General features: G+C 30.0%; 1 protein-coding gene across 2 annotated transcripts in view; it reads right to left on the reverse strand.

Moving 5' to 3' along the window:
• LOC121125647 (dopamine D2-like receptor) overlaps positions 1-27112 on the reverse strand; it is a 161614-nt gene that overhangs the window by 44304 nt on the left and 90198 nt on the right. For both annotated transcript variants that reach the window (XM_040720840.2, XM_071891573.1), the window contains 2 exons: positions 11468-11580; positions 4401-4713 (listed from right to left, as the gene is read on the reverse strand). In XM_040720840.2, coding sequence (XP_040576774.1) covers positions 4401-4713; positions 11468-11580 — 426 coding nt within the window. The remainder of the gene's footprint in view (positions 1-4400; positions 4714-11467; positions 11581-27112) is intronic.

Raw genomic sequence — 27112 nt, forward strand, 5'->3', positions numbered from 1 at the left:
AAAAGAAAATTTCTAAGGATTTATGTATCGAGAAAAACATTATTTCAATGATGTTATGTATGAAATAAATAGTAGTCTTGAATATGAATAGTTGGAAAAAAATAATTAAATTCAGGATATAATAAATGAATTAATTAAGTTCTTATTTGTTATGTTTATAAAAAATACTACCTAACATATTTAAAGATAGACATAGCCTATAGAAAGTTTTTTTCCATTTTACCATTTCATTTCTTATCAAAATACATTTTAAAACAGAATTCTGTGGAATAAGTTTTTAAATTACGGAATTCCGTAATGAAATAATAAATTGGATATTAAATTGGATGTAAAGGGTGCAACAACATATTTTCTTTTTTCAGAAAGGCAAATAAACAAGGTTTATAATTCATAAATGATGTTTTTTCTTTTCTTTTTTCATAGTGATAATACACATCAAATTTTTTGCTATAAATAGTTTTGAAAATAATGACCAATAGGTGACGTACCCCATAGTTGAATAAACTGCACTTGGGATTTTAATATTTAGTGATTTTTTTGTTTCTCTTTAAATTACTTTTCATTAAGAAGTTTTTAGAGGGATAGTCATTTTTAACAAAAAGATGCAAAATTTAATTAACAATAATCTAAAAAAATGTGTTATGGGTGATCAGTTGATTGAGTAATTAATTATTGCCGAAATGCCAAGTGGTCAAACTACGTTGGTTATTCCGGAATAAATCCCCTTCTAATAACCCAATATGAAAAAACTGCATTAATAAAAATGTTTTCTCATGATAAACTAGATAAAAGTTTTGTGAATTATCAACTACTGAAGCCATCAAAACAAACATCTCTTATTTCTCAAAAAAAAATCGCCAGACTAAGGATAACTAATATATAGGACAAAAGATGGGAGGATGTTATCGTTTCTTTACGCGGGAATAAGCTATGACGAGATATCTAGCATCTTCTCTGCTCTAAGTCTAACATTACTAAGATTAAATAGCTGAAGAACGAAAATAATAGCCTTTTGTTGAAGCCACAAGGCTAAAACACCATCAAAAGCAGTGTAAGCTTGGACAACTTTAGGCCCTGTTCAATGAGGCCACTGTTGTTATTAGTCTGCATCTCTCTTCTTTTTTTTTCTTTTATTCAAATTGTGTATTCAATTTGTTTCACTTTTTATCGATTAAAGAATTGTATTTACACGGTTCAATATTTTATTTTTAGTTAAAATCATCTTTTTCGGATCGTAGGGCCTTCAATATTTCAATAGCACCAGAAAGGATTCTTATTTCTATATTTTTTATTACTGACTCAACTCCAATACACCTTAAAGAGTTAGTTTCCATATCTTCACCGATCTGTAATATCCTATGACCTCTTCTTCTTCCTCTAATTTATTATTTCATCCGCTAATGCATTATTTGTCATGAGCACCAAATTTAACATTATTAGATCTTTATGTATTTGTTGTGCCGTGTCCTCAAAGAATCGTTCACATCCTTCAAGGAAAGAACTATTTCCAGTGAAAACAACTGACTTTGGTCCACAAAAGTAGTAGCAGATATGTCCTTGGGTATGGGAAGGTATAAAATTGTAAAAAGTTCAGAATCTGAAATATTTATATCCAATTGATATTTTATTTTTATTAATTAGTATAAAATTATAAATTATATAACAGATACAATAGTTAAGAAAGTAAACATCTGCAGAAAAAGAAATAGATTGAAGTAGTTATGAGAAAGTATCCTATTTTTGATAGAAAAAATTATTCCTTTGTATATTTACAAACAATAAGCATGAAAGAGAATAACAACTTCATTACAATATAGAATTGTATATTTTCAATACTTATATAACAACATTTGCTAAAGTAAAGAGATGTATCTTAACCCCTCCCCTGGAGAACAAAGATATTATACGCCCTGATATTTAAAAATTGCTCTTTAATCGTTTGAAGCTACAATTTATCGCCAATGATTTTTAACATACTACTAAATTTTAAATCAGATTATATTATATTCTTTATCTTGATAATATTTTTTTCTAAAATTTTTTTCGTATACTTGGCAATTTAAAATCCAGGTTTAGTGATTTGAATTAACTGTTTTTCTTAAAAAATTTTAAAAGCCCAGTACATTTATTTATAATGCAGACAAAAAACAAACATTCTACTTAGTGTAATACAATCCCTATATATATCTGACAAAGGTAAAAAAAAATATATATCAAGAAAACAAATATAAAAATAAATTCTTCTTTTTCATTTTTTAATACAACACCCAAAAGTCCGAATTAACGAACATTGTCGGATAAATTTATTAAAACGTTGAACTTTTGAACGTTGAAAAGTTGATTTACAGTTTTGTGTTTGGTGAAGCCAGTAGTATGTTTCAGAGTTCCAAAATGGAAGTAAAAAAAGAGAAAGTTAGTTACATTCTTCAGTATTACTACGCCCAGGATGTAGAGGGGGAAAATGCGTCCTTAAAAATCTGTGCTTTTAATGGACCCAATACAGTATCGAATGCAACAAAAAAGTGCTGGTTCCAACTATTCCGTTTTGGTGATATGAACGTCGAAAATGTCGATAATATAATTGAAATAGTCGAGTTGGATCGCTATGTGATCACTTATTCTATTGCTTATGAATTTAAAATTAGCCAGAAATATATTTGAAACCATCTTCATCGTGTAATTTTAAATATATTAATTTTATTGCCAAAAGAAAGCGAAAAAACGCTTAGGACTTTTTACTTAACCTATTAAACAAGTCCACATAGTATTTTCAGGAGACATAATTGTAGATCTACCTTACAGCATTTTTGACTTTGATGCCAAATCTGTTTTATAATGAAACTATTTTTTTTTATAAGTTTGCTTATATATTTGTTGTATATCAATAATTTTATCCTTATATTTAGATAATATTTTCTTTAATAGAAAATATTATCTAATATTTGTACTCATATCTCCCTGTTTTTTTAAGAAAGTAAAGTATAATTTATATTATATTGTTCTTCTGCATAATTGTAAAAAATGACATTCGCTTCTACAAATTATCTGGTTTAGTGTAGAACTTTGTAAAAACAATGAGTAAAGTCAATTCTGATATATTTCAATACCTTTGGGGGAAAAAATGAAGGTTAGTGCAGCAAATTGAATGTTTTGTTGGGTCACGAGGAAGGGAGGTTTTTTATGACAGTAAGTTTAAAAAGCCTCACATCCACCGGAATTAAAGGCTTGGATGGCATTCAAACAAAAAAAAACAAGTAGCCTGCGTATAAAGATTAATTCAAGAACTTGTTTGATCCTAACAAAGAACTTGAGTGTCGAATTTCTTGCATTCCTACTTAGATTTCTTCTTGGTGGAGTGATTCACCGATTTAACAAAAGATTTTGGAATATAAGCATGATGGCAGACACATATTGGATACAGAATTCTGAAAATCCGAAAAGGAAGACCTGTTCACAACGTTTTTAATGTATAATCTTTATGAAGGCATATTGATGTTTTGTGTTCCCAAAATTATACTTTTTGCATGAAGTGTGATTGATGTCGTATAACAATCGTAAAAAATTGATAAAAAATTTAAACCACCATATTTCAAAAATTTTACGTGCTAGCAAAAAATAAAATTAATTTGAAATTAGTGCAAAAATGAGTTTAGAAAAATGCTATAAAAATCGTAGTGAGAAAAAAAAGTTTGATTTGATTTACCTGTTTTATTAATTCAATCCATATAAAAATGAATAAGTATTTCTTTGATAAAACAGTTTACAGTAGGCAACAAGAAAAATACTGAAGATTAGCAACCATATGTTTTTTTAAAAAAAAGAATGTCCTTTCCCTTTTTGACTGACGATATTGAGATTGGATAAAAAAACTAGTCGTACAAGGATTACATTACATCATTATAAAATTGTAGCTACTATCTCATATAATACATGTAACCTCATCAAAACTTATGGGTTTAATTTTCATATTCGCATAAAATAATGAATATGTCATACAAATTTTTTATCAATTTTTTTTTATAAGGATAACAAATTATATTTTGTTGAAACCCTAAACTTATGTTGTTGTGATTATTTTAAAATAAGGATTTTTCCTTCCATGCGTTACATTGATATTAGTTTATAAAGTTTCATATTGTCGAAATATCCCATTTTCATACAGAAAAATACTTGCGTTAGAATTTAATGGAAAGTATATTAAAATAAAGGTGCAAATATAAAGTAAAAAAGTATCTAATTTGAATATATAAAGGCCTGTTTTTCTTATCGATGATTTAAGTCGATTAATTTATATATACCATATGCATATTCTTTTTAAGCGAGTAGTTTTTATAGATTAAGGCCTACATGTTAGACCTTTGATAACGGAGAAATAAGGTAAGTAAAAAATATTGACTTACCTTAAAAATTCTAACATAGAGAAAGATCATAACAATGCAGGGTATATAAAATGATCCAAGCGACGAATAAATGATAAATTCCGGATTATAGAAAGCACAGACAAATTCCTTTTCCTGTAGTGTTGTTGAAACATCATTTGTTCCATTAATAACCTCTGTTATTATATTTGTATCTGGTATATTATTAGCGCCTAGCATGACAGGTGAGCCAATCATTATTGAGGCCATCCAACATAATAGGATTATTACATATGAACGCATGTGTTTATCTCGATGTTGTGAGTATTTGATAGGTGCTGTGACAGCATAGTACCTATAAATAAATTGATTAAGTTAATATAATATATTTATGAACTGCATATAAGTTTATGCTCAAAATGAGCAATCAAAATTGAACAAGTGTTACTTCAACAATATTTCATTATGTATCTCGATAAAAATCAAAGATAGAAACTTGAAATTTTATTTCTTACATCATCATGATATCAAGTTATAATTTTTTCAATATGATTTGCATAATCTGCCCACAAAGGCCTCCATACGGGTCCTAAATACAGAACAAGTGTTCATAATGTATATATCATCCGTTTTGTCCCAGGTTACAATGGTGAAAGCCTTCAGGTTACCCATATTCCTGCGGGAGGTTCGACAAGCTTCCCTCTTCAAAATGTTCCATATGCTATGGATTCAGATATAGTGATAAACATGATTATTTTATGCCCTAATAATAAGTTTATATCTAAGGTCTCTTTATGACTTTCTGGAACATTAATAATTAATAGAACATTTATATGGTCTCCTTGATAATTTAAAATACGTTTTGGATAAACAAAATTATGTTTTGATCTACATTCTCAAATTGCAATCTCCACCAAAATATCAGTTCAAATCAGAATAGAAAAAGTTCCATAAAACCGAACCCACAGGAAAAATTTGGTCCCGAATCAAGTCTCAATACCAATAAATAACTATAAATAGCGGAGATTGGATTTAATTAACTACACTTTTTATAAATTTTTTATATGCCTAAAATACTTGGTGTCGTGGTTCTATTGACTCGGTGCAAGAATTGGAATCAGTAAGATCACTATAGGTACCCATACATTCAAATGAACGCCATTCAATTTTGCGTTCTATTCACAAGCTTGCATAAAATTTATTAAGATTTCTTGCTTAACAACATATTTTTTGTCAATTTAAAACTATCAAAATTTAGAAAATATGCATAAAATGTTACACCCTGCAGCTCCCAACAGCCAAAATATTTGGTTAAAAAGTCATTTTTATATTTTTCGTCGTAAACACAACTACGGGCACACCATTTGTTTCCCAGGGCAAAAGTTTGTTGATTAGTGTAGCAAATTCTATACAAGAATCAACTTTAAAGAGTATAATAGTTACAAAACAGAAGGTGAAATTGAATTAACATAATCGTGTCATGAATGTCTTCAGAAATTATAACATGACTTTGTATTGATTTGCTTACTGCATTTAATCAGAGTACTAGTTTAAAAAAAAAGTTAATTATATTCAAAAGATATTCATTTCACGATTTTTTTGTTCAATTTTCATTTCCTTTCATCTTAATTCTACTAAAAGAAAGAAAGCCACTGGTTGGCCGAAAAATAGGAAGGGAAAAAAATACGAAATTTCATGTATAGAGTATTAATTGCCTAGTGCTATTAGTAGGGTTGTGTATCTATAACATTTTCGGTATGTAAAAGAAAAACAATGCCCTTCTCGTAGAAGTACTTGTTCCTATTGTGGGAAAAAATAAGAAAAACAATAATCAAAGGCCTCTATTGAGGCCAAATTTGTAGCCCTAAGGGCATTGGCCATAGACAAGAACAGATGGTTATCACTTAGTGCCAGGTTCGGACTGTAACAGATGAATAAGAAAATAAATTGTATGTATATATATATGTATATGAATACAGAAAGTAATATATTCAGTATCTATTGGTTAGTTATCGTTAAGGTTAAGTTCTTGTTCAGAGTAGAATAGAAGATCGATATCGTAGTAAATGAGAGCCATGTCGAGTGAAGAAAATCGTTTGTATAATGGGCATGTTAAAAAAAAGCAAAAAATCAGAATGGTCATCTTAACAATTTGAAGAATGTGTTTTTTTTTTATAAAAATTTAAGCTACGGACGCTTATAGAGTTAAAATATATTTATTGAAATATCCTCTTTTAAAGCTTTTTAAAAAGAATTTACATTGACTGTAAGAAAGTTGTGCCATTTTTGTTAGTATAGTATCATCCTCATCAATTAAAATACATCAGTTGACAACTTGGATATTAGAATTCCCCACATCCTATAAAATAACAATTGTTACATTTTTGTTATGATATATCACTATGACTTTTAATATATATCAAGAAGGTCTACTTGTGTACAAACAAGCTATTAATAAATGTTCCTTATTAAAACTTGAAATAGTCCAAGACCTTCTTCATTAAGTAAGTATAAGTCCTGTTCCAAGCTTTCACTCCACGCATTGGTAGCAAGAGATTATACTTGTTATCTTTTATTTTTTAGGTTAATATTTTGATTCATCATGGACGTATATATCCTTTTTAAATAATTTTCTTTCTTTTTCCTAAGTTCCATTAAAATAAATATATTTTGTTGTGTCTTTAGCATCATCTTTATTAGAATCATATTTTTTCTTTTTGGCAACATTCACTCTGGCTAAGTTGGTTTTGGTAATTAGAGGCCTTTCTCTACGCAAAGTTCCATATTCCATAATACAGTGGCGAGATGTCTGGTAATAAGGAGGTCCACTAGTTTAAAAGTTAGAAATCAATGGGTTTTTCGTAAGAGGTTTCTGAGTTGTTTTGGCCAAGTCTTTTCGTCCAGAATAACCCCCTTTGGGGTACCATGCATCCAACCAGGGCCTCACAACTTCTTGTATCACCTCCTGGTACACATTGAGTTCAGTTTTAAGGGCCATATGAATCTAGAAGTATTCAAAGACAACCTTGTTGTGTCATCCACTTCCTTTCTTTTTGGATAGGCTGTCTACGCTGTTAATGAGCATTCTTACTTTACCATCAAGCTCAACAGACCTATTAACAATGTTTGCAACCCATTTTACAGAGTTATGGTCGCAGAGAAGATGTACAATCCGTACATCTTTTTACTTCCATGGTCATTGTTTGTTGCGTACTGTGTATAATAAACTAATACAGCAACATTTGGCTTACGTAATTACTTAATTTGCTTACGTACACTGTACTATTGTTCAAGCTTTTATTTAACAAAAAAAGGTATAAACTTATAGCTCAAAAGATTAACTTAGTTATTTATTTTAAATAAAATACTCCTTTTTTGGATTAGAAATACATTTAGCTTAAATTAGGGCTCAAAAGTGTGTTTGGCAGCTTAGGCGTTAGCTTGACTAGCTTACCTCTTGAGGAAGATCCTTTAGACTGGAGCCTCTACCTAAGTGCATGCAAACGCACTAAATGTTCTGAAAGTTGAATCTTTTTTTCTACTTTTGTCGAGAATTGAAAAGATAAAAGAATGATGAAAGATAAGAAGAGCTGATTTTCTTTATGTGCGTAACTATATAATTTTAACTATCTACACTCTTCGAAAATACAGTAGAAGAGATGTTGAAATACTTATTCACTACCTGATAAAAAAATAAGGAATATCTTGTGAATAACTTTTTGTATTGTGGTGTTAACCACGTTTATGGGACTTATAACAAGGTTAGGGATATTTTTAACATTAAATTTTAAAAAGTACTGGCAATCTAATATTTGTACTTAAATTAATTTACAATTCAAAAACAAATAAAAAGAAATCATAAAATCATTTTGAGCCTTTTTCCGATTTTTTATGAACATTTTTTAGGTATATTTTCATATGTGCCTAACTACTTTAATCTCTTAGTCAAATAAATATTTGACATTTGTGTACATATAATATATTATTATAGTTCATATTCTTTTAATATACATAAAGTTCATCAATTTTTAATACTTGCTTGCAAGAGGTGACGAATATTTTATGCATTTTAAACGGATGAATTTAGAAGAAAAATATCCTATTAAAACTGAATTGTCTCGACATTGACAAATATAGAGGAGGCTTTCAAGATAAAGCTCATTATAGCCAAAGTTCAGAGGATGCAAAATTCAGCAAAAGTCAACGATCAAACCGTCTCAGTGGGGATTGGGAAAAAAGTACTAAATAGAGTGTGACTCTTTTTAAAAAAATGGATCTAATCTTTAAAAAATAGAGCTTTATGGACAATTTATTGTACCTAGGAAAGATCGAGGCGCGATCGATGTTTTTATCTATACTAATTTCGTTTATATGGATTTTTATTCTGTTTGTCACCTACAAGGGCGTGAAAGAATGATGAATTCGATAATTCATCATATTATGCAAGGCTTGAACATGCCGTTCCAGGGGCATCAGTAGCATTATATATAGATAGATAAATAATCCAAAAATTACACTTTTTGAAAAAAAAGAAAAAATCCATATAAGTTCACAAGAAAAAATATTTTTTTTTTGGAAAAAATTTCAAAAATTTAAATGTAAATATTAGATTTCTTGGAAAAAAAAAAATCCAAAAATACATAGCAACTCACAGCAAATTAATTTTCTGAAATAATATTTAAAAAAAAATTAAATATTTTAAATTGTTTAAAAAAATTAAATATTTTAAATTGTTTAAAAAAAAATTAAATATTTTAAATTGTTTAAAAAAATTAAATATTTTAAATTGTTTAAAAAAAATTAAATATTTTAAATTGTTTAAAAAAAAAATTAAATATTTTAAATTGTTTAAAAAAAAAAAATTAAATATTTTAAATTGTTTAAAAAAAATTAATAAATTAACAGGTTTAAAAAAAAATTAAAATTTTTGGAAAAAATAATCAAAAATTCATTATTATTCACTAAAAATTTTAATTTAAAAAAAAAAAAGTATATATAATAAATTTTTATTAGCCGGAATAACAATTTTTCTTGGTAAATAGAAACAATCTCTTAATTGGGCAGTTCTACAGCCCCTCCAGCCCACCCCTTGTGGACACTCCTACGTTATATGTGTAGGGAGGGATGCTGTGTGGAAGAGAAGAACAAGCATAATGAATTATCAGTGATGAAAATCCTTTGTATATTGGGCATGTTAAAAAAAAGAAACCTAAAATAATATGTTAATCCTGAAAATTAGATGAATGGTTTTGAGGAGATCAGCTACAATCAGCTGTGATAAGGAAAGAGGGGGGGGAAGGAAATAAACTAGGATATTGGCATGAATTACTTCAATTTCGATCTCCAATTCTACTTCAGTCCAGCACAGACTTAAAATTACTCCCATAACTACCGTAACAAATCCTTATTCGCGGATAAAATTCTAAGGTTTCACATTTTATTTTTAACTTATATTTTGCCCATATCGAAAGTTCTCAACAAATAGTCCGGTTATGTACTCCTTTAGTTTTATTATTCTTTCTTATAATTTTTTTTTATTTAAACTCTCAGAATACAAGTTAATAGAAATAAGAGATTTCAATAGCAATTAATTCATCTCCTCAAATAATTTTCTTTTTCATTAAAAAAGTACTTAGACTATGTAGTTTATCGAACAAATAAAGTTTCTAAAGTAAAATCCATGCTTTATATAAAATACTCCTTAGTTGTTTAAGTAAATACTTATTCAAGAATAAATACATTATTTACATTATTAAATGAGTTTTTATAATAAAAGGTTGCAGTTTACTAATAAATAAATTGGTTCATGTCAAGTGTGTTGTTTTTTGTATTTTTTATTCACAAAATCACAAAATTTGACAATACATTCACTAGCTCAATAAGAAATAAAAAACACTACAATTGCATTCAATTCAAAACGATAAGTTATAATGTATGTAAGTACCATTGAAGTAAAAACATGAATAATATGGCCTATTAAAAAATTAGTTTAGATACAATATTTTGTCCCAATAACTCTGTTCTCATAAGAGAAGAGAACGAAAATGGAGGGATGAGATGATCCCGTTTTTTTTTAAATCCAACGCTTGTTAAATCAATCCTATAAGTCTATCCTATACCGATGTTAAATTTTTGATTTTACTCACTTCCACTCACTCTATATTCTTCACCCTAATCAATCAACTTGTCCGCACAAGCTCGTCTAGAGCAACTAGAGCAAAACTCCTTGTGTTTTGCATTTGCATTCCTATACTATGTGTAGGTAATAAACATTGCAAATTACTAATAACTTTTGAGGCCATTTGTTTGAGATCGCTAGCTCCCCCAAAACCATACAAGAGTTTTTGGTTTGATAGCGTCTGTCCCAATTTAGACTTCTCACTCTGGCTTATTTCTTATAGTATATAATTTAGGGAGCTGTAGTTAGTCTTGTACTGTTCCTTATTTAGGACTGAGGATCGCTATCCAGTCCAGTCCAACTTGTTGGTCATTAAAGAAGATAAAATTGATCCCTTGTGACGTCAATGAGAGTGTTTTCCCTCCATTTAACTATTCTGTTATATAATGAAAAAAATTATATAACCAAGTAATGCTAAAATATGTTTGTTTTATAAAGAAAATATAATACTTTTTGCAAGATATGTGCAATAATCTTTATAAATATTTTCTATATCTCATTTGGCTCAATAAACTAACGATATTTTTTGAAAAATTCAAAGGACAGCAAGTAAGGACTAGTACCAAAGACCAACAGTCTTATGGACCGGTTCCAAAGACTGACGGTCCGAAAGATCGATAGGACCAGTCCTAAGACTGGACAGGACTGAATAAATTCAGGTTACCCCCTCATCCTTGAAGAACAACTCTTTGAAAAAGACACGAAACGAGATAAAATATTTGACGTACATCTGTTTTTGTGTGAGAATAGTATCTCAAACACATTTGTTCAAGTGTGTTTTACAGTTGTTTTAATTAATAAATGCTAATTGGAATTCATGACTTTTCTTCCCTTCATTTTTTTCTTTTTCTAAAACACTGGTTATTGATTTATTGAGTAAATTGAGTTGGTAATGGTTAATTCACGTACTACTTATATAATCACTTCTTACCTGTCAATACTAATGGCCACGAGATTAAAAATGGAGGATGTGCTGCAGATGACATCAAGGGCTATATAAAAGTCACATGCAATCTTTGGTAGGCCCCACATTCCCCAATTAACCTGTAAATAACATTATATTACTTAGTATACAAATCAATAATACATTCATATATACATAATCAATGAGAAAAAATATCATAAGAATACCAATTTTTGTACAATAAAATTCTGAATAAAACTTGTAACCCTTTGTTCCTTCTTGCCAAATTCTAAAGCGAGTAAATATTAAAGATGATATTATAGCAATATAAAAGTATATAAAGCTATTATTTAGTGCTTCTCAAATAGGGATACAAGTACACCTTGGGGCACACGGAGGCACTCCATGGGATACTTTATATTTTGAAGAAAATATAAAATTAAAAAATAGAATCATTTCAAAAGTCTAGGCAGAGGTCTTGGATCCCACTCTCCCGCCATCTTTGTGGAAAAATAAAGTTTGGAAAGGAATTTTAAATATTATTTGCAATCGTTTTGATATCATAAACAACAAAACAGAAGGAAAAAAAAAATTGTGCAAGAAATGTTAATGCCCCAAAAAATCCCAATGGAGATTGCAAATGGCCTTAATATCAGAAGGAAGGTCGTGTGTGGCATTAATTAGCGATTTGAAACCAAAAGACCACAATCTCTAGAAAGTCTGGCCTAGGTTTGAAATGAACTTTAAGAACAAGAGCTATAGTTCTGTGTATAAATATTTGGTTTGCGAGAAATCCAGTGAGGATAATTCGCATTATTGCCAAGAAAATGAATGTCATTTATTAAATATATCTTGGGAGCCCAATGAAGAATAAGAAGGAAGAAACATCTAATTACAATGGACACAAAAGAGATGAGCTTTTAGAGCAAGTTTCATTTGCATATATGCAAGAACATGTGTCTATTCCAGCTCCTTTGATCTTAATAGTTTGGATTATTCCATCTAGGCAATAGCTGAGGGAGCTACCTGCAACAAACCTCGAGGTTTTGTAAGATCTTTGGAGTTCGCCATCAAAACTGCATTGGCTGACTCGTCAGGAAATTATATCCGTTTGTTTCGTGAAGCTTACAAAAGGTCAACATGGAAGGTGAAAAAGGCCATATTAAATAAATACTGTTAGGTTTTAGTTATAATTAACTAGAAATAAACTTATTTTTGTTCTCACTGTCTTTCCTAACAAGTTTTTTAAAAAGTTTGAAAAATAATCTTCCGTTTAAGCTTAAATATGACATGGGGAATATGTTCATACTCGAAAGAAAGGGACACATATTTGACTTAAAATATATATATTTTGCAAATGATACCTTGAGAACATAAACAATGGAGTAATGATTAACCTGTAATACTTTTTGTTCGGTTGAAAATGTTTTTATTGTGTGAAAAACATATAATAAAAATAATTTGTCAGAACACGTATTATTTAATTGGTCTTTTCAATTCCTCCTGAACTTTAATGAAGCTGTGAATGGACTCTGGTAGATGCATAGTAAGTGTTTGGGCCTCCCTATGGGTTGGAAAAGAAAAATAGTGTCTTCTTTGAGGGTAATAAATGATAATAAAAAGTTTGCCGTCCATTTACAAACCTCCACAGATTGTATTAAATATACTAAAGCCTGCAGGTACTGCTGAAAACTATATAATAACACACTTCATGCATTTGCAGACTGCCCTGCCATCTATATTCTGAAATATTTTGTATCCATAAATATAAAAGGGCTGATGAATGGAGAAGAAAAATATGTTAAAGGTCTTGTTCTTTTTGGAATTTCAAAGAAGAAGGGTGGAACTTCTGAGGTAAGAAGGGCTCTTGACTTTGCAATTCTTAATTGTAAAGCCAACATCGCCAGCCGACTAACTAACTATTAGCCTTTCGGGAGGATGAGTTAAGAGGTATCATCTTGGCAGCTTCAGCCTTCTATATCTCTTTCACAATGAAAATTCTTGAAGCAGGGCGGGAGTCATGGAATTTTGCAGGTACCCTCCATCAACTTCACGGAATCACCAAAGTATTTAAAAAAAGGTTTAAGAAATTTTAACAAATAATTATCATAATTGTTAATTCGCATTTTTACAGTTTTTTTTTTGAAGATTGATTTTTATAATATTTGTTGAAATTCTTCACCGGACCATTATGTATAAACTATAATGTTTATTTATGTACTTTTTACACAATTGCTCCGGTTTATTTATATAAGTATATGTTCCGTATAATATATAAACTAAATAAAGAATGCTGAAAAAAAAAGTTCAACAAATGGTGTATTTGGTACAAAGTATTTATTTCTATAAAATATTAAACAAAAAGAAATTGATTGACTTAAGCCGTAATATCAAAACGTAAGCAAAAAAAAAAAAGTACTATTCATGCGTGAAAAGAAAATACCTTCTTTTTTATATTTGTATGAAACTTAAGAAAACAATTGTGATCTTTGTTACAACTAAGTGCTACGCCACATTTACTACAAGTAAAATGAGTTATTAAATGACATCTTCGACTGATCAACCCTTTGAACTGAACTGTAGAAACAGGAGTTTCACCTGTCAGAGATGAGAGCAACAATACAACATTACAATAATAAATTTGTACGCATGTTACATCGACACCATAGATGATTTTAACCATTCCGGTAAAAAAAACCTAGTCCATGTCATGTCATATCTTTCTCAGCTTGTAATTTGCAGTTTGCCAACCTATAACGCTTAACCATTCCATGTGAAAATATGCCTTGTTTGGAAGGCCAATTATATAATTTCAATGAATTGTAATAATTGTCAAAAAACAGTTTATATCCAACATTTATTAGAAACTTTCAGCTTAACCGCACCATAATATGAGGATGCTCCTTAATTCGGCTCATCATCTTTTCTTCCCGAAGGATTGATTTCTTCCCCTACATACTCCCCGAAATTATACGAATATCCTAAAGCACCACATAATAGAAAAATTTTATCCCCCATTTCTGAGGTTTGGCGGGCGCATACTGTTTGAAGAAACATTTTCATTTTGTTGGAGGCATCTGCTTATCAATACTAAGAATCTCTTGAAATGTATAAGTTTTCTCTGAAATGATCAAAGACTGAGCGGATTTTATATAATCTGTCATGATTTTCATCAAAGGGAAATATATGTCATTTTTTTTTTGTGTAGTGAAGATAACGCCTTATTTTTATAAACAAATTTATCATTGATATATGTGGTTAACAACAGTATAAAGGTTTTAGGTCCCTTTCATGCAATTGTGGCATATATGAAAAAGAAAAAGGAGAATTGTTGCACATATGCAACAAATTTCTAGTTTATGGAAAATTCCTCGAATTGATTTTGTTGCACGTGTGCAACAGTTCTCAATTCAATAAGGGCCATAAAATATTACATATATAACAAACTAGTAAAATATTTGCATTTAAATATTTATAATACATTAGAAAATAATAAAATATTTTTTTATTACTATTAGTAGCAACAGATTTTAAAGTTTAGGGTCCAGAACCAATCAAATAGCTCATTACTACTCGCTTGTGGTATCAAAGATATTGATTACATTTTCACCGGATCTTTTGAAACAATATAATAATCATCCTAATCACGCTAATGAACATATTCCTAGTAGATCTTAAATAGTTTCAGATAAAAGCATATTTATTGAATATTATATTTGACCAACGTTTTTTAGGCATTTCACAAATGTGGAACAAAAATTGTTTAAGGGATAAAGGGCGGTATCTGTTCTACTGAGAACACAGAAGGACTGGTGACCAGGAAGTTAGTAACACTGCCTCTCCAAAGATTAAGACAATATTCGGAAGAATAAGTCCTAATGGGATTAATGTCCACAAGCTCTAGTCCTCCCATGAGCTAGTGTCTTTTTTCTGTCAAGAGAAGTTGGTTAATAGTGGAATGAAGCCAGCGCATCTTCAACGTAATCTGAAACCAAAACTTGGACCTTATATTTTTAGGAATCCTCAGTTTTTCATCAAGAAAACTGTACGAGTTTAGTTTATCTCAAAACTCGATGTGGATAGCATCTACAGAATCACCCAAAGCCCTAAAGGCATCTTATCCGCTGCCGTTGATAATGGCTTTTGTTATTTTTTCCCCTTATCATTTGCAAACAGTTGAGTAAAATGAAGTATTTTTGCTCTCGAAAAGTATAATTAAACATGCAGTACTGTGAAGGTATTTTTTTCAACTATAAATATTTTGTTCTGGTTAGGGCTACGTGTCTGTAAAATATTTTACAGGTGGTACATCACTAAAAAAAAGTTAAGAATCCTTGCCCTATTTGCGATAAGTATCATTTCATTCCGAGGAAAAAGTTCCGACCAAGGCAAGTGAATCCAGAGTAAAATTTATCTGCAATAACAAAAATAATTGGGATTTATCGCGTTTTCATGTAAGGACATAATTGTTGATTTTGCCTTTTTTGGCATAAACCACCAAGTTTGACAAAAATGATGTTTTTCCCCCATTAATATTAAAGAAATATAGTTTACTATTATATGTCAAAATAGGACCAAGACATAAAAGGACTTAAGCCTTACTGTCTATCAAAAATATATCCTTTTATTGCGTAATTTTATTATTTATCGAACCTCATATGTACAATTTAAAACGTTGTTACTTCATTATAAAATGTTATTTCCAAATTGCAGGCATATAAAAATTAACTACCATAATGGAAAGAATAATTTTTTGGTTCCCAATCAAGTAATCAAAAAAAAAAAAATATATATTATTCAAATTAATGTCCTAGATAGCTAGGGATATTCAGCATATATAACTTTAATTTAATTTACATATTCCTATTTATCAATGGCATTAAGTGATATTCATTGCAAGTGTTAAGTCTTTTATATTAATAAATTCATTTTATGGAGTTTATCAAAATATATTATAATTTATTTGCATTTTATATTTATGAATATCTACTTTAAGCCCCATAATGACGTCTCCTTTATTTATGATGCAATTCATGACGTCAGTAAAAAGACTATATCTTTTTTTTTATAGCCATATTTTTATTCCACATATTAAATCGTATCTACAAGTATTATATATTTAGGATATGCTCTATCAAATAAATATGTACTATTACAAGTTAACAAAACAAAAAAAGAACGATACGAGTGCCTATCTTTTTTTTTGTTCTCTTCCTCCAAGGTACGGGATTTACAAGTAAATACTATCGATAGATGGAAATATCATCAACACATTAACGTAGCATATTAAAAAGGGAAACCAACAATATCTCTCCATAATGATATTATGAAAAATCAAAACACCAAAGGAAGAAATGGTACATCATTAGTGACAATTATTTCATTAATAGATTTAATACAGGTGAGTATTGTTCGAAAAACTCAAATATTTTTGTTTTATTTAATAAATATAAGTCATGTGAGGTTATAGATATATCCTGTTGCATCAAGTCAAAATCGAATCATCGGAGGTAATCCCATGAGCTCCCTTGTTGCGGCTCTCTCAAATCCTTTGTTTATATTCCTTCTCTTCGCCAACGCCGCAACTATCCATCATATGGAATTTAACAATGCATTTATTCACTAATGCGTACCTCTCATTCTCTACTATTAAACCATACCTTATCTGAGACTCTGATAGCTTTTTCCCAATAAATGCCTCCACACTCTTCTCATGTGTGTTTTAATGTATCTTAAAAGTGACTAATTTTTTTATCATTACTATTTCCCTACATTCAGAACACTTGAGCATATTTCCTTCCTCCGTTTCTAGGTTTACAACATAGAATAGTCTTGATGCAATTTTATATGTGTTGAGCATTTTGCTCGAAGTTAGATTCCTCTCATAGATTGCATAGAAGAAAGTTATCTGCTTGCCTGTTTCAATTCCAGTCCTTTTTAAAGACGAAAAAAAATAGTCTCGCTTCCTCTTCCCACCAAAATTTTAACCCTCATTAATTCGTTTGAATAATTTGTGGATTTATTCCTTACATCATTTTGATATCTTGAGTTTACTTGGAACTTCAGTAGTGCCATGAGTGGCTTCTCTATATCTTAATAAGAAATTCAATTATTTTGTAGAGTTTATTTGCAACTTTAGTTGTGGCATGACTGCACACTCTATTTCTTATTAAAAAACTTAATTATCTTGTAATATTTATTCAATTTAAAAAAAAGGAAGTAAAATAACCATTCTATAAATCATTATCCTATTAAAGAAGTAATTTAAATAAAAATACTCCATGACAACAATTTTTGTAAAGTCTGGTCTTCATTTAACCAAATACTTTGGATCTTATAATACAAAATAATTGCTTAATATCATCTTTTAATTCTAATCTAAGAAAGTAAATCCAACATGTTGGGGAAATGATATGTGGCAATTGGCTAATCGTATTCTGTATTGAGTCAATTTGCTCATAATGATAGATTAAAAAGATGACAAGATGCAGTAATAATATAATAAATATATTATAATAGGACATGAACGTTGTTTACAGATATTAGGCTGTAAGCAAAGCAATAGATAGTAGCTCTTTCTTGCTTCGTAAAAATACAAAAATGATATTATAATCGATTACAAAATATTAGTGTTTATTTTGACTATATGAAGGGTGACCTGCATTTTATTTTCATACTTGTAAGTATCAAATAAAAAAAATAGGTGAAAATCTATCTATGTTTATGAATATAATACGGTAGACTACTATTAGTTACCTTGTAACTTTGACAACTGCATCTAAATCATGTATGAGTATTTTTCGATTTTCTTTAGATAGGGGAAGTTCATAATTATCTTAGTAGTAGGTTTATTTTTATAATAAAAAGCCCATTAGTATAGCGAAGACAACATTTGTTCAAAGAAACCCATGTTAAGGGTCGAGAAACTTTGATCCTGTACACGACATTGAAGAGATTGTCAGAAGGTGTGTGTAAATTGGATATTCCTAAGAACGGGGAGGATGCTGATCCACAAATCCGATTTGTCCGTAGAAGAGATTCAACCAAATTACAATGAATGAAAAGGATTTCCACGTAGTTTCACCTATTATCTTCTCCTGCCTCCCTCTTTTTGCCGACTGCTGAGTGATGAAATTCAAAGGCATAACTACACACCACCAAAGGTTTGTGAATCAAAAAGAATTTGTACGGCCCCCTTTATATACCTAGTCCCAGGTGTATATTACTCACAAAAGATAAAATTATTCTCGGCATACTCCTTTTTTTAAACAACCTGCTGCCGAGTATAACACGACCTAATGGATAAATGATATTTTTTTGTTTGCCTATTGCTACTTGTTATTTCTCAAATACAGGATCTTTGATGTAAATCCGGACAACCTGTAACTGTATTCTGATCAATAAGGGGAAAAAGTAAAGGGTTGAAATTTTATTTACAAGTTCTAAAATAAAAAAGAAATAAATCTTTGAATGTGTTTCCCATTTTTGCAAATCATTTGTTTGATACGATCCCTATAGGATTACAGTCGCTGCTGTTGTTTGAATTGGCAGATATCTTCCTCTCTAACTCCCCCTAAAAGAAGTAAAAAGGGAATAATAAGGGGGGAGGTAAAAAGGCCATGTGTGGGCGTATCAAAATGACACAGTCTCTTCTTCAAACAAATTTTGGGTCTTGCAGGTCTTGTGAGTTAGAACGATTCTTGTTGAAACAGGAGCATTCGCCACAGCTTTCATCCAAAGTATTACATGGTCAGACAGGGGTTCATAGTACCTGTCAGCAGCCACACTCTCCTTTGGCTCAAAGAAGATGGTGGGTATGCCATTTCCGTTGTTCCCAACGACCCCATTGTTTCTCATCCAATTATAAGATGATTCGGGTTATCATGGGACTTCAAATCGGTCAGCAGTTTTCTTCCTTGGGCAGCCTGGATGTCATTCATTTTGTGAACCTAATATTAGAAAAATATGGAAAAAAGCTATCCCCCACAGAATGCCACGTTGCAAAATCTCTTAGAGGAAGAGTCAAATATAAAGAGAAGGCAACACTTGCTAAAATATCGAATGAGCTAAAAAGATAGGGTTGAAATCAAAGCACTACAGAGTGGGAAACCAAAATTTCAAGTATCATGAGAAAACGACAAAAAACGTGGTTTTGATAGGCTCAAGAAAGGACAACTCAAAACCAATTTGTGATATGTTTAAATTGACTATTTTTAAGTCCTCTTTTGCAATCAATAAAAGCCTCCACACGTAGATGAAAAGAATTAGTAGGTTTTGAAGGCATTTCCCAGGATGTAAGACATTGTCACAAATACAGATTTGGATCTGACATTATTCTTTCCCCTTAGGAGAGATATACACCCCAAAACTGGAGATTTCATGGTGTTCAGGTCAAGGGTGTTGGAGGGCAACATGTATGCAGGCCAGAAGTCAGCCAATAATGTAACTGCAGAAGATTTGGTTCTTGGTTTATTGGGTGCTTTCAACATCGTTATCATCCTTAATTGACTTCTTAATGTTGAACTGACATCCACCTTGAGAGTTTCATAATAATTCTTTTCGTACATATCTAAATTTAAATTATTTGCTTATAAATAAGTTAAAAAGCATTTTCATTATATAAAATAACAAAAATCAATATTCTAATGAAATAAGTACGGTTTTATAGTAAACATACACACAATAAAGCTTTTGTATTTAAAAAAAAGAAGTTATATTTATAGTTTGAAAAATTTACCAAACAACAATGCAAATATCTATTTTTAGATACAAATAATAATCGACAATAATTTGTATAGTCCTTTGAATGAAATTGTATTATCGAAGCCAAAACTATTCAAATAATATAGAATGTAGGGAGATAAATTGAAACATTAAATTTCTCACCAAAAATTCATATTGATAAACAAATAATTTGGGATTCTTTTTGTGCTTGATTACAGTATTATTTGAACAAGAAATTTCTATAATTTTCTGAAAATTACTTTAACTTTCCCTACATAATATTTGAAAAACTCGATATAAAATGAATGATCAAAACTTGATATCTTAGATTATAAGAAGGTTGTCTGAACGGTTTCCGACCTCAACATAAATAAGGGCTAGGCCCATCTATATTGTATCTATTGACAGTCACTCAACAATTTATCAGCATTTTGTAACGTACATTCTTTTGAGTGAGTTGATGTTGAGTGTTTTTGTGAAGAAAAAAAAAGGATTTTTTTTTTCTTTTTCAACATAGTCTCCTTTTAACTTTACATTCTTCTCCCAGCGATGCTCCCTTCTCTTTAACCTCCCATCTGTAAATTTGCAAGGAAATGTGTGTTGTATTAAAAAGTGACTTTGTTGAAAAACGAAAAAATATAAAATAAAAAAATTAATCTGCAAAAATACTCACATATACTCACTCAAACGGATGTTATATAACAACGCTGCATCAAATATGGTTGAAACTTTTGTGAGTAATTGTCAACAGATGCAATTTAAATGTGACTAACTTATATTTACGAGTACTGTCATCTTCATGTAGAGATCAGTAACTTTTCAGAGGACCCTCGTATATTAATATAATCTATAGTTTATTTGAACTTGTTTAGAATTTCAATTACGCCTAGTACGGAAAAGTAATCATATAGGGGTAGAAAATAACCTTCAAATTTATATTTGAAGGGTACAGTGAAGAAAAAAAGCATTTGATTCATTACCGATTTGGTAAATAGGTCAGCTGAAGGAATTTTTTATTTGAAATTGAGGTCATAAAACAGGCTAGACCACTTACTGACCTTAATGTGCTTCTTATTGAGCCACTTTTTCGTTGCTTTGGCAATATGTTGGGGTAATACAGGGGAAATTCATAACACAAAGAATTTTCAATGACCTTTCTTGAGGAAAAGAGGTTGTCACCGAATATTTACTAGGTGCATCGTCCTGTCCGTTCTATCTTCTATACATTGAAGTCCTTCTTTCCCCTTAGCAGAGAAATACGCCCAAAAAGGTAATGTTATCTGGATTATACTCTTCATTTTCCCCTTCCAACTACTTTTTTGTTGATATAGTATCTATAAAGTTATTATAATTATAGACCATGTTTTTCTTTGTCAGTAAAAGAATGTTACAAAATCAAATAAAAGTCAAACACTTATTTTCCCCCACTGTATACAATAAAAATAAACAGCTTGTATGCAAAAATTGATAGGACAATTTGAATGAAGGTATTGATTTGTATTTTATTATCCTGAACAATAATCTGCGTTATATTATACAATTATAATGTAAATTTAATGCCTTTAGTTTTTTTTTTCATGATCACAATAAAGAAACTGCTTCAACTATCCCCGTTGTCCTTTATTTCAATGAGGGCGAGTCTAAAGTTTTAATTAAGAAAAGTAAATTTCCTAATTCCAATAGAAGTCAGGACTCATGATATGTACATTGCTGCAATAACCCCATCTTTGATAAACAAAATAGCATTACAAGACTATCTTTCTATATGTAACAATAAAATTGAAGTCCAACGGCTAATTATGCCATTAAAATGAAGGCTATGAACGATTTTTGAATCATTTTGAATCAAGATTTTATCTCAAAATAAGAAAAAGCAAATTAATTTTGCATGAAGTCATTGGAGCTTTCAATAATAAACTTCTAGGTTCAACAGACAAAAGGTTTACTTATTGTAAATTATCCAGTACCTAGCAAGTTGGAATTAAATTTTATAAAGACAAATGTGAAGAACGCCCTTTTTGCTGTACAATAGACACTACACACCATTTTTATTTAGAATTTCCTTTTTTAAGTATAATATACAGGGATGATCTTACCTACTAGTACGCATTGTTTTTTTTGCAATCCGGAATGGCATTGGTGCAAAATCTCAGACGAGGACAGCCAGACATCTAATCTCTTAACAGAGCAAGCTGGGACGGTTGGAAAGAGTATAAAAGATTATTTATTTTCTCAATTTTAACTCAAATTCTGATACATTTGGGTTCTTATCTGATGAAAAAAAAATTCACCATTGTTGTCTCTTTGAATAAGCAGAACAACTGAATATCCAAACAATGTCAGCCCTATTTTTGTGGCGAGGATGGAACGGCTTAATTAAGATGCTTACATCGAACTTCTTGATAAGAAAGTGCTCCCATGGGCAGAGAAAAGTTCGGGGACAACTTTGTTTTTATTCAAGAAGGAGCTCCGTGTCATTACACCGCTAAGACACCGGCCTTCCTATGAGACAACTTTCCGAACCAAAACAAGTAGCTGCCCTCCTCTCCATAGACACACATCTTAGACTATCTATCTAGGCCCGTCTGTAGGAGAGGGTGTGTGCTCACGTCACAGGAGAGTTCAGTTTCTAGAGGCTTCTATAAAAAATGAGTGAAAAAAACTGGAGCCGGACAACATAGTCTAGGTCTCCAAGGGATTTAGTCCTCCAATTGAGGTCATTATATCAGCTGAGGGCTCACATATTGCATGAAAAATATGTCAAGCACTATTTTAGTTGATTTGAAAAAAGTAATGTTGTTTAAATTTTATTTTTGAAAAATTGAAAAAAATAAAATTTATAGCACAAGATGAGATCAACTCTTCATATAGAGTGTCTCTCTTTCTTAGATAGCTCTTTCGGATTCAAGGTTCAAACAGACGATTATTTGACATCTTTTATCGGGATAAACAATCACAAAGTGAATGCAGTCCTTTCTACAGCGTATTTTGTATACCTGAAAGTCAAGATCAAGTAAGAAGAAAGATATTGGAGGAATTTAATCATAATCTGTACGTGAGTGTTTTCAAATATTTGTAAGTGTACTTTTTTTTATTATCTTCATTATGACATAGTGAATGGCTGTTTGCATAATATTGCTTTGTTTATTTTGTTTGTATGTAAATTTTGGAAAATCTATTAATGTTAAGGAAGTATATAGTTTAAAACAATCATCAATCCGTAATTGGAATTAATTATTACACTTAAAAGTTTCATTACTTCTGCAAGTAGGAAAAAAATATGTTATATTTTATGTATAAAATTATTTATACCTACAATTAATTATTGTAAATAAGTGAGATTCAATCATGAATTATGATGATACAAGAACTTAATTAAGTTGATGAATATACTTAAAAAAATATTCAAAAATATAATCAAAATAACTTATTACTATGCCTAAATTATATAATAAGCTTGTATAATTAAGAAAATATGTTAGTTAAAATTGATTTATTGGTAAATTGCCTGGAAATAGGTGATTATTTTTTGTACACAATTAAAAATAAAGGAATATGAGCTTTAATGTGCTTACATAGCACCCAGTCTCATTCTCAGAGTAGAATGGAAAATTTACTCAGAGTTATTCCTGCCTTTGCTCTTGCTAAATACGGAGTCTAATTGGTGTTTATTTCAATCCGCGTCTTTTCAAATCTGCTTGTAACTAATATAAAAAATATGCCATGGGACATAAGCAAGCAGATATAACAGACGCGGTTAGAACCAGGGGCATCTGTTCTCTTTTAGTGCAATTGACAAAAATAATAACTAGCCTGAAGTTAATGAAACCCTTATGCCTCTTAGAATTTGGTGCCTTGAATTCACTTATAGGCCAATTATAAATAAAAAAATCCGTATTATCTAATCGATTTGTTTATAAAGTCAATTCCCCAGTTTGAGAACAATTTATGTTACATAAATAAGAAATTAATAAATAGTGATGAAAATCGTGTGTATTTTGGAAATGTTGAAAGAAAGAGAAACATAAAATTAAAATGGAAATCCTGACAATTTGAAGAATGTTTTGGAGGAGAGTAGCTAAGCTGTCTTGCCCTGTCCATAGATCAGCTACAATCAGCCGTGACAATGGAAAGTAGGAAAGAAACAAGGACATGGGCAATTACTTCAATTTAGATTCTCAATTCTACTCGAATTCCAACAAGAAGTTACAATACTAACTCTCCAATGAATCCTCAGAATAACTACAATTTTTTAATAGCACTGTCAAATGTTCAATCAGGTTTCCTTTATATTAATGATATGTCGTATGTAGAAGAACTAGAAGCTTGCTCCTCCAAAATTAAATACTAATAATATCTGCTTAGGAAAAGAATACCAGAAAAATATAAATGATTTTGATCATAATTCAACTTTTCCTGAGGAAAATTCAATTATTTTATTGATTTCTGCTTGGCTATACGCGGCCAAGAAATATTTATGTTCTCCAAGAAATTTTTGGATAATATATATTTTCCCATGAGATTTAATTATATATCCGTCCTCAAATTATTTTAAGTTTATGCATACCAAGTGGTCCATCAAAATATGAACACTCCAAATTTTAAACTTCAACAAGATCCAATTGATTATTTAACAATATAATGTAAACAAAATTAACACTATAAATAGACTTGAGACTAGACTTTGTAAATATTTAACGTAGCCACCCTTAGCGGCAATGATTGCTACTAGGCGGCGGTGGAACACATGGCACCCTTTGTGGATGTAGTCCTATGTCATGGAATCCCGCTGCGAACTTACTGTGGTTTTGAGGTTCTCAGTGTTTGGTTGACGGATTCTTTCGATTTGTACCCAAATTGAGGAGTAGTCGAAAATGTTAGCATCAGGGGGGGGTCCTATCCACTTTTTTATAGCTCTTTGGATATTCTGGTGTAAACCTCGACATCTCTTGTATGGGCCCTCATGGACTTAAGGGATCATAATAATTTATTGATCATTAAAGTTCATTAATTAACAAAACAAAATGGTTCGATTGGCATATCTTAGAGGTCCAATTTGAGGATGAAGGATTGCACTAAATTTTGGAAAAATAATATTTTTGATTTCTTCAAGAATTCCATATTCAACTCAATTTTTTAAAATATGCTAATTATTTTCTTCAACCTTAATTCAACCATACATATTTTAATTTAATTTAACATTAAAAAAAATTGATAATCATTGGGTTTCCATAGTTTTACACTAATTATATTATCAAATTCAAGCTCCTTACCCAAAAAATCTATAGTTTGATACCAAGATCTTACTTCTATCATCAGTATGACTTTTAAAATCAGTGAGTAAAGTTTTTCAATATAATAGTGGTTAAGATTTTATAAAAAGCCTTATCTAGCTAACCGGTTGTCCTATTTAAGAATTATTTTTGTGGAACCGCAAATTTAACTGCATTCAAAACCTTTTTAAATATTTATTAACATAATTCAACTAGGGTTATTTTTCATTTGTTGATATATAATGGAAATACCATATTCACTATATAATACGTAGTTATTTTATTTTAAATTCATTTGTTTGCTAATTTTCAAAATGTATAAGTTAATCAAAGATATATATTTTTATGTTTATGAATTTATTGTTTCCACGTTGCAATATATCTATCAATTTAGTATTTCTAAATAAGATTCCAATTCTTTGAATACATTTAACAACAAAAATTGAATGTGGTTACCCATTAAATACAGCGTGGCACATAGTTCAAGGTTATTTGTTGTGTACTAAACAAAAAAAACAATCTTGAACAAAAATATGCTAAAAAAGAAAATTCATATTGTTCTTCTTGTCCATTATTAGAATGCATTCTTTATGTAATTGGAAAGTTATTTAATAATATTAAAAACAAAAACATCGATGTCACATCAACTGAATCATAATAAAACATATCAGTTAGAAAATTAAAAGTGACATTTTAATAAATTTTTAAATTAAATGCAATATAAATTACTCAAGTTCAAAGTTAAACAAAGAATCATTCTATTTCAATTACTGTCTTTTATAGTACATTGCTTATATAAAATAAACAGTGCCTTGGTGATTATAGCATCAATTTTAGTATTTTTACTGGTTGTCAGAAAGTCGATCCTTCCAAGTTTTTATAATGTCCCTCTTTAATGGATTGTATAATTCCCATGTAGGTCAAATGTAATTGGACACATTCCCACATGATGTAATCTGTCGTTTCTGGCATTTCTTTTCAGAAAAAGAATAAATTTCTTTCGTCTTTGAAACAATTGTCAACAACTTCAAGTATGCATGAATAAAGCGTTTTTCCCCTTTTTAAGGAAAGGTTTTGCCTAATTCACAACACTCACACTCTTAAACTAGCAAAAAAGAATTGTCATAATGATAGATTTTTATTAGCAAGGTCAAGTCACTTAAATATAATAAAGATTTTTAGATATAACTGCAAACTCATACCACAAATTTGAATACAAAGTTTTTAATTTACAAACCCGAAATATTGAGTTATATAGTTGAACCCAAAACTATTCGTAACCTCACAAAAATGTCAAGAATACAAAATTAGATGTTCATATTGGATCTACTAACACTGTAGTCCTTAGTCAATCATAAACTACTCTTAATGAAAAAAAATCATAATAGTTTATTCTTTTTTTTTTTGAGTAAATTAACAAAATACCATTTTTTGCGTTTCATAAGTATTCTTATCGGAAGAGCAAAAATAGCTTAATACTTTGGACTCTGGCTTTATTCAAATATTTATTGAAATATCGATTGGGATAGGTCCTTAGGAAATTGAGGCAAACACTTACATTGATTTTGACCAGCTCTTATTGACAGTGTCTCCAAACGTCATCAATATTTGTTAGATGTATATTGTACAATGATTTTTTCAGTGTAGTTCATAGATTCTCAATAAGGTTAAGCTT

Source organism: Lepeophtheirus salmonis, chromosome 10 (assembly GCF_016086655.4).
Source record: "Lepeophtheirus salmonis chromosome 10, UVic_Lsal_1.4, whole genome shotgun sequence".
Taxonomy (NCBI): Eukaryota; Metazoa; Arthropoda; class Copepoda; order Siphonostomatoida; family Caligidae; genus Lepeophtheirus; species Lepeophtheirus salmonis.